At 37.1% G+C, this 9,443-nt stretch overlaps 2 protein-coding genes across 2 annotated transcripts; both read right to left on the bottom strand.

Moving 5' to 3' along the window:
* Window positions 1-6: 6 nt before the first annotated feature.
* On the bottom strand, window positions 7-5,492 carry LOC104820227 (WD repeat-containing protein 3). Its single transcript, XM_010550594.2, has 12 exons — window positions 4,965-5,492; window positions 4,248-4,463; window positions 3,008-4,129; window positions 2,773-2,895; window positions 2,419-2,600; window positions 2,042-2,273; window positions 1,716-1,913; window positions 1,389-1,517; window positions 1,145-1,213; window positions 656-778; window positions 508-558; window positions 7-314 (listed from the first exon to the last, which is right to left on the bottom strand). Exons 1-12 carry the CDS (start codon window positions 5,196-5,198, stop codon window positions 129-131), a joined length of 2,865 nt encoding a protein of 954 aa, XP_010548896.1. The 5' UTR covers window positions 5,199-5,492; the 3' UTR covers window positions 7-128.
* Window positions 5,493-5,709: 217 nt separating this feature from the next.
* LOC104820226 lies at window positions 5,710-6,542 on the bottom strand. Its single transcript, XM_010550593.1, has one exon. It carries the CDS (start codon window positions 6,504-6,506, stop codon window positions 5,943-5,945), a length of 564 nt encoding a protein of 187 aa, XP_010548895.1. The 5' UTR covers window positions 6,507-6,542; the 3' UTR covers window positions 5,710-5,942.
* Window positions 6,543-9,443: the final 2,901 nt, after the last annotated feature.

Genomic DNA, 9,443 nt, shown 5'->3' with positions numbered 1-9,443 from the left:
GGAATGGCATTCCTGCTGTGTCTTCACCACAAAACCCCAAAGTCCTCTCCTTTTCGTCGATGATCCTCTGTCTTCACCATAAGGGGACAAAACTGTATGGGTTTTGGTTTGTCCCTTGGAGATCAAATTCAAACCCATGCATGGCCATGCCCGTGCCCATGACCGTCTTCTAGTTTCTTCTGCTTCTTCTTTCTCCGTCTCTCTGTCTTAGTCTCTGTCCTTGCTTCCAAGCGTTTGGATTGCTGCCCTCGAATCTCCATTAGCTTGGCCTTGGCATCTCTGAAGGGAGCATCAGATCTCGACGCCATCATTTGCTGAAAACCCGAAAAAGGAGAATATCAAAACCCAAGACGACCAATCCGAATTCAAAGATCTCCGGATTCAACCGTAACCACTGTGAAAAAACTCAAAAGATTGTTCCTTTCTCCAGCAGTAAATTGTTGTTCCATACAAGAAAGTTACCCAGATCAGAAACATTTCAAAGGTCAAGAAAAAAAGTGGTAGTACCTTCAGGTGATCCATGGCAGCCAAATTGAAACCGATTGTATCTTTGGATTCCTGGTACAGATTCAAGTGTTCATGTTAGTCAAATCAAGCATCCAACACGACACTCTTTTTCTACTTTCATCAAAGAAGCCTGGTTTCACAAGGGTACCTTGACTCTTGCATGAAGAATGTCTCTGAGAATTGTTAAGACAGGTCTGGCAGCAGGAGTAGTAACCAACTGGTTATGATGCGCCTGTAATAGAATGGTTGCAACCCTGCAAACCAGCTCGACCTGTGATAGATTTCATGCCGAGCATTAGAGAGATCAAGGAATGAAACGAAACTCGGGTCGGTAGGCAGCTGAGCTCTTGTCTATCCTGTGTTTCATCGATTACAATTCAGGGTAAAAATGTTGATCTTTGAGATTGTGTACATTCTATTATAAGCAACAGATTCAAGAACCACATGGATCTAAAATTATATTCATGCCTAAGATTGTTCTTTAACCACCATACGAGGTCCCCATGTTCACATCTTCAGAAAGTAGCAGTACTCTTCAAAAATCATCAAGCTTCACAGTTTAAGCAGTTTGGAAATGGAGGTAGAGTCTCGGATATAATGAGAAAAGTTATTGATGTAATAAGAGGAATAGAATCACCTTGTCGGGACTTGAACTCCAGTCTTTCAAGTAAGAAAGAAGCTTCGTAGCATCCGAGAAAGGTACAGCCTGTATAAAATAAGAAAAGATTACAACATCGACGAACAAAACAACCGTGCAACGAAACAATGATGCTATAATACTTGGGTGTTGATCAAATATTCAGTTTTTTTCATGAACTGTACAATAAAAGAACCCGTTAAATGCAAGACAGGGAGGTATTTGAATTTGGACATCAAATTACCAATAAGGTCTGCTCAAGATCATTTGTTTTCACATTTGAAGTGGCTCGTAGAACATATTCCGATGGAGAAAGTCCAAGCATCACAATATTTGGTTGGTAATCAACCACCTTTGCCATTGCTTTCTCCTCCTGAAAGTAAACGACACCAAAAAACAAGAACCGCCAATGGTTAAAAAAAAGGACAATTCAATTGGAGGCAGCCCAACCGAGCTGAAGTCCAGCTAAATCAAACTTTCAACTTGAAAAACAAATGGAAAAACCAGGTCTCAATTGAGAAATGGAACGAAGCCCGAAAGCAATTTTGTAAGCCAAGTTACAAATCCCGACCTCATATGCAGAAAGGCTCTTCTTTTCTTCTTCTGCTACATCAATGGCTTCTATAATCGAATCAGTAGCTGTTAATGTCTCTATTGTCTTCTTCCCAGCTAAAGCTGCAACACCTTCCTCAGGGACTTCCTCCTTGGGTGCATGCTTCTCCTCAATCTCAGACTCAAACATCTCTTCCAACCTCTTTTCTTTTTCCTCCTGAAAAATTTCCACCAAAAATCAAATTGAATTAACCCACATATCATATAGAGCCAGCTTCATTTATACAGATTAAACTTGGAAATCTGATTATTCATGCAAAAAAAGAATAATACAAGTAACGATACCTCGAGGAAGAAAGGTTCTTCAGTGCGATCCCAACGACGCATGGACCGATCATGAGACCCTGTCACGATAAAATCACCACGATTGCTGACAGCAAGGCACCATATCTCTGAATGATGACCCTCAAGAGTTAATAACAGCTCAAACTTATCGGCATCCCAGTACTTCAGAACTCGATCTTTCCCGATGCTGAGCATGTAATGAGTATTTCTAACAAACTTCACACCCATAACACTGTAAAAGAGAAATCATGTGTCACTAGAATTGCACGAATTTTTAACGGTAGCTATTGAACTGAATTTTTCAGATTAGCCAAAAAAAAAGAATTTGAATACATGCTAAAACCTTTTTTAGAAATCTGGTGATATTTTGAAGGTACCTGTCACCATGAGCAAAGATGGACTTATGACAATCACCAAAGTCCAAACCCCAAATTTTCAAATTTTTGTCCTGCGAGCCGGTTACAATCAAGTCTCCATCCAATGAAATATCAATGCACATCACCGGCAGCTTGTGACCATATAACGAAAGGTAGAATTTTAGAGAATCCATGTAGAAAACCTGATGAACAAGAAAAGATAGAAGTTGGAGTTACATCATGCAATACATATAATGTTTAATGAGAATGGCTAATTCTTCTTGATTATATGACAAATGAGGCATGTGCTTGAATAAATCGAGACCAAAGACAGCTAAGAAAAAGACATACAGAGAACATGAAAAATGTAGCTACCTTTACTGTGGAATCGAGCAGGGACACTGCAATATATTTAGCATCAGGACTAATGGCAACAGCAAGTACATCATCATTCATCTTCATTGACCTTACATTCGACACAGTAAGTTTCTTGGTTTTCTGCACGTGAATAAACATAATATATTTTACCATGAATCATATATGAGCAAATTGCAAAATACAACAAACAGAAGATGAGAGTATCAAAGAAACATAAGGGGACAAGACTCACTTGGTCGGGCTTCTTCTTGACTAGGTATTCCCAAAACTTTACTTCATGATCTGCACTGACGGTGACAAACCCATTATCATTCGGAATGGGGGCAATTGACCAAATGGTTCCACCATGAGCCTCCACTTCCTCTACTTTGGTGGAACTCCCAATATCAATGATTTCCAGTACCCCATTCTTTGTTCCAACAATACCATACTTATTATTAGGAACGATCAAACTGCACAGTCCATATCCTGAATCAATAGTCCGAAGACAAGAACCTGTTGTTGGATTCCAAATCTTCACTTCACTGTGACTGGTTGACATCAAAAGGGTGTTGTCTTCACTAAGAGTAACACTCCTGACATCAGAACGATGTCCTTGGTGTTCAATAGTGACAGTTTTCTCATTCTCACTACCCTTAAGAGAGTAGAATTCCAGAGAGTTATTGTTCAGAGATAGCACTAATGTCGCCAAGAAATCTTTAGGAATAATTGGACAAAAAGAAAAAGAACATATTTTTCTACTAGCCCTGATGACTTGTAAAAGCTTAAAAACATCAGGGACTGTAGCAGTGGGAGCGCAACCAGCTTCTTCGATTTCATTATTTGCTTCTTCATTTTCGGTCAAATTTTCATCCTCGTTTTTGGAAGATTTCTTCTCCTTCCTGCGAAGCCTGCGCTTTGCTTTCCTGTTTGCCTCGGCTTCATCCAAAACTCGGAATATTTCAATGGTTTTTCCAGCCATTTGACAAGCCAACAGATTTCCCGACTTATTGTATCTTACAGTTGCAACTCTATCCTTTGTCTGTCTCTGAATTTCCCCGAATGACTTCAACATTTCCCATTTATTCCCAATAGAGCGATCTCCATCAGCCTCAACTCCTTTTTCGCTTGTATGAGACACCAATGATCCATGGGGTGAGTCTTTTTTAACAGCAAAAAACCTAAGTTCTGGGTCGGCAGATCCAGTAACTACGTATCTTTCCTCAGGATCAACATCAACGGACCAGATTTCGCTATGATGACCACTAACTATTTGCATACAGTGCTGTGTCTCAAGATCCCAGACTCTCAAGAACTTGTCCTTGGAAGCACTAACAAGTTTCGTATCAGAATCCAAGAAAACAAGATCTGTAACCTACAAAACACAAAGGACGGTTTCCTTGTCAAAATGGAAAGGAAAAATTAAGAATTGAATCAGCACAACTACATCATGATAGAACCATAAAACTAGACATAGGGGTATGTCCAAAAACCTGGTCACGGTGGCCACGGAGACGAAAAAGGCCTGTTTCTCCAACAACATCCCACAAGATGACATCATTGTCTTTACTTCCAGATGCGAGCATAGACCCGAGGTTGTTGAACCGGAGGGCAGTCACTGCTCCCTTATGCCCATTCAGGGTAGTCTCACAGGTTCCTTTCTCGCAATCCCATATTCTTATACTTCCGTCTGCATACCCAACTGCCACCTGGTTGATTCCATTACATCAAACACCAATTAAGTTCTAACCATTTGTGAAATGCAAGAGAGTATAAAGCAGGACAAAATATCATATTTCTCTTAAACCTTCATGGGTCTCCTTTGCTAAGCTTCATTCGAAACATTTTTTCGTCTAAAGTCAGAAAAAGAATACAAGGAAACAAGACCATAGGATTAAGCCAAATTCCAGAGCAACCCAGAGCTAATGATTTCAATTAACCTAATAAAATCAAGTACTCAACTTTTTCATTTCCCAAAATTTTATCCCAAAAAGAACAGAAATTTCACCAATATTAACTAAGCAATCAAGTCAGCTTCTCAGCATAATACTGTTCAAGCTCCGAAATTTAGTCACCGCTTGGAATTTCTTTCCCACAAGACAGAAAAAACCACAAATGTCTCTCATTCTGAACTCTATTGAGCAACCAAATAGATAACTAAATCAAAATTGTTCAGGGATGGAAACATAACGAACCGAAGAATCATTTACCAGATTAGACGCAGAGGAGGCGATTGAGGTGACGGAGAGAGAGGGTCCGCCGCGTGAGGAGGTCGGAGCTAGGGTTTTGGTGCAGACACCTTGTCGGACATGCCAGATTCCGACCTTCTCCAGCGCCGGAGACAGAACATGTTTCCCCGTAGAATCGTACGTGATGTTCGAATCCAAAGACGCGATCACGCCGAACGAAGACGCGGGCTCGTACCTTAGGTAGGCCTTCACCATTGCCAAAAAGCTTCGGTTTTTCTGTTCTTGTAATCAAACCCCCGAGGAATTTAGAAAGGGAGGACTCTCCCTGAAACTGAAAGGAATCAAACTCGATGGAATAGAGCTCCCATTGACAAGAATTCTGGCTGTGGAAGAGAAGACCGAAGAAATCCCAGAAGAAGAAAAAATCCTCCTCTCTCTGGAAAAAGGAAGACAGAGAAGCTGATTGGGAGTTTTAGGGTTTAGGAAGGGTTCTACTCTCACTGTTTAAATATTACAAAATATATCCTTAAACTTTTGCAAGTTTAAACTTTGACCCCAAATCGTTTTTAATCACTTTTGAACCCTTACTCTGAGACATTGCAAATTCGCTCCAAACAATAACAAAAATAATAATTATTTCATTGGCGACGCCTTCAATCTTCTGCTTTTAAAACTATAACTGAAATTGATGTGAAGCCCTAAGTATTTTAGTTATATATTGAGTAACACGAAATCATGTATTTATCAAACATTAAAGGCATTAAAAAAATCAGAAGAACGAATGTGCTGATACGCTTATTGAAATTAAATATACAAATACAATGCAAGACTTTGTACAATACATTTTTACACATCGAATAAACATATTGCACTCTTTACAAATCACAAAAAATAAAACAATTTTTATTTTTTTTTTTACAAATGGCAACACTTCGACAAATCTCCAAACCTTCGATCTTGTCCAATTTCATTCTATATATAGAAACCATCTGTTTATAGTCATTTCTCCGTCACTGCAACATTAGCAGCACCGTCGTCGTTGTCCGAAGGATAACCAATTCCGTGACGTTTGGAAGGGAACACCGTGAAAACGACGCCGGAGATAGCTCCGATCACCGGAGGCAAAATCATCAGAAAAAGCTTGCCGGCGGAAGCAAACGCCGGGTAGAAACAGTTAACGGTGTTCGAGTCCAGCAGCGATATAACCGAAAACACGACCAGAGAGAAGAATGCATGGACGAAGTCTCCGACACGAAGCCGATAGCCCGACAGGTCGGCCGACGAGGAATTCGGCCATAGACCCTTCACGGTGGCGATTCCGTAGTGTAGGGTTCCGTCGGCGGTTCTGTAACTGTCGGTGAAGCAAGAGAAGCAGCACGAGAAGGCGCAGACGACGATGAGAGCTCCGGTCAAGTATTTGTTGACGAGAGAACAGTGGCCGTTGTTGGTTAAGACAGGGTTTAGGAACTGGAACACGAAGACAGTTCCTGTCGGGAGGAGCTTGATCAGATCTCCCACACCGGAAAACGTCTTATCTCTTATGGATTTGAACGTTTTCGCCATCTTTTTTTTTTTTTTTTTTGATAATGTGTGTAGTTTGTGATTTAATTTCTTCGTTTGGGTGTTTTTATAGGAATGGGAAGAAGGGTTTGCTTCCACGTCAAAATGGTTTTTGTTTGGGTTTGCTTATACTCTTTGGAAAGTGGGAGCCTTTTTATTTGCTTTTGGGGATTGCTTTGTTACCCTTTTTAGCGTTTCTGAGTTTCTACTTGAAAGCTTTGCTTTGGGGATTAGATTTGTTGCATTTCTTGATATAGTAATCATTGCGTCATTATATATATATAATATATATATAATATCAAAGATTGTGATACGACTTCGAAGTATTGACCATATGTATATATACATATATATACATGTAACTTTCGATTTGGTTTACACGTTACCTTTATATTTGTTTATTATTGCCATGGTATATAGATAGTTGAGCATAATATTGTTTCTTTTATCGCATATTTCATTCAATTTTACAATATATATATATATATATATGTGTGTGTGTGTGTGTGAGAGAGAGAGAACTTTGATATATATTGAAAAAGGGCAAAAAAACGATAATAAGAGAACTTTAATTGTTTATATTTAAAAACAAATCTTTTATTAAAACAAGCACATGGGCCAGCCCAACTTCTTCTAGTCGAGCTTGTTAGAATAACGTTAATTGGGCCTTAAGATTTGAACATTTTTCCTTTTAATAATTAAATAACACTTCAAAACAAAAAGAAACATAAAAAAAAATGTATGTATACATGACAATTCGATATTATAAGATTCTCGAGGAAAATCAAAGGGATTTTTTAATACCCTACCATCACTTTATAATAGATGAGTCTCAGTCGATATTTTGAGTAGGGATATCCGTTTCGGGAAACGGTTCAGGTTTGGGATGGGAATACATTGGTTCGGTTTTTTCGGTTTTACAAAAATAGAAATCAATTGATTTTTATATTATATTCGATTCGGTTTTGGTTTTCGTTCAATTTGGTTCCGGTTTTTATTAAAAAAAATATAGATTTTTTAAAAAAAATTGGTTTTTCTAGATTTTTTAAAATACGGTTTGGTTATGAGAATTTCGATTTTTTAAAAATAATAACGTTCAAAATTTTAGAATGGTTTGGATAAAAAAATACTGTATTTTTCGGTTCGATTTCGAAAAACCGAAGCGAAACGTCGATCCCTAATTTTGAGTATATAAAGATAATAATACAATATTGTTTAGTTTTATGGATATCAGCAGGTGGATCCCATATGTCTTTATATATGGGCTAAAGACATTTTAATATATATATATATATTACAATATCATTTATTAAAATTGCATAATATATATAGAAATGGCAGATAGATAGTTGAAGGGCCAATGGACCGTACCAACCACACGAGGCGATGAGAGGGGTGGGTCGGACCACGTGAAGAACCTTCCATTTCTATTAATGTGGTTCGCATCATCATCCATGGGTTTGTTAAACTTACGGTATATTTGTGGTTATCATTTTCAAAAAAGGGCCGGTTCAGTTCATTCAATAACATGCGCCCACATTTATTAATAATGATAATAATAATAATTATTATTATTATTATTATTATAGTAAAAGAAAAACAATGGTTATGGTTCATCCACGTATGCGATGCATCAGTTTGGCAAAGGTGGCAGGAGCGAATGCAGAGCAATATATAATTATTGGTTCGTGTGAATTCAAAATAACTTCTTATAACTACTCCTCCATCTCTATTAAACATACATATCACAATAATATATATATATATATATATATATATATTGTTGTATTTGTAGCCGCATGGTCTTGTCATATAAATTTTAAAATATAAAACTTTAACGAGCAATCATTTATTGTATAAATAGCTAGCAACAATGAAGTTCACAAGTTATCGTGTTCTATCAACAAATTATAGTTTATTCATTCCAATTTTATTTTAGAACATACGTTCGAATAAAAACTTGTACCACACAAATATATCTATACATCTATATTTTAATCAATCACGTACAATATACACATAGATATTTATGCTATAAAAGAATATAGCTAACACTTTAAAAATTGTTAATCTAAATAGTCTATTAAAATACAATCATGATTTTAAAATTTTATTATATATTTTTTTAAGTAACGTATACCTCTTAAATTTTTTTCAACATAAAAGATTATCAAAAAGATTGGTTACACAATAGTGTGTGTGTGTGTGTATGTATATATATTCATATTTTTTTATGTGAGAAAAATATTCAAAACCACATATTTTTTTTTTATATGAAAAAGGGGGTAATTATTTATCATTTGCATGTGAACAGCGTCGGTGGTGGGGCAGAACAATTTACGAGGAGTATAACGCTCAGACGATGCATGCCACATAATGGCTTTTTCGACACCCATGCCATGCCATGCCATGCCATGCTGGTATTTGTCGCGTTTGGTCTCTGACGCGATCCATTCGGCGGTTGGAAAACCGCGTAACTTGTGGCAACGTCAAACCATTTGCCGTCTGCGTCTGCGTCTGCGTTTGCGTTTGCGATGAGAGTTGTTTGCTTATAGTTACTGTGATTATGGCGGCTAGCGAACCAACTCAATAAAAATTTGTTATCCCCTATTCCTATCCCCTAACATTTTGGTTACGGTTTTACTCTATCGAAATAGAGAGAATAATTCAAATCAAATCAAACCAAACTCGCCCAAACCCTATGGTAATTTAGTTGCTACATTGTTTTTTGTATTTTTATACTAAAATTTATAAATTTATTATAGAGAATATATATATTATATAGTATATACCCATGTAAAAAGAAAAAATATATATATATATCATTTGATTGAGACAACCCGAGAAGTGTTCGCACAAAGTATATCCCTATGGTAATTTAGTTACTACGTTTTTTAGTATTTTATACTAAAATTTATAGATATATAATATATATATATA

The sequence above is a fragment of the Tarenaya hassleriana genome, unplaced genomic scaffold (assembly GCF_000463585.1).
Source record: "Tarenaya hassleriana unplaced genomic scaffold, ASM46358v1 Cleome30, whole genome shotgun sequence".
Taxonomy (NCBI): domain Eukaryota; kingdom Viridiplantae; phylum Streptophyta; class Magnoliopsida; order Brassicales; family Cleomaceae; genus Tarenaya; species Tarenaya hassleriana.
The sequence above is the reverse complement of the archived record's forward strand: the minus strand, read 5'-3'. Positions and strand labels throughout refer to the sequence as shown.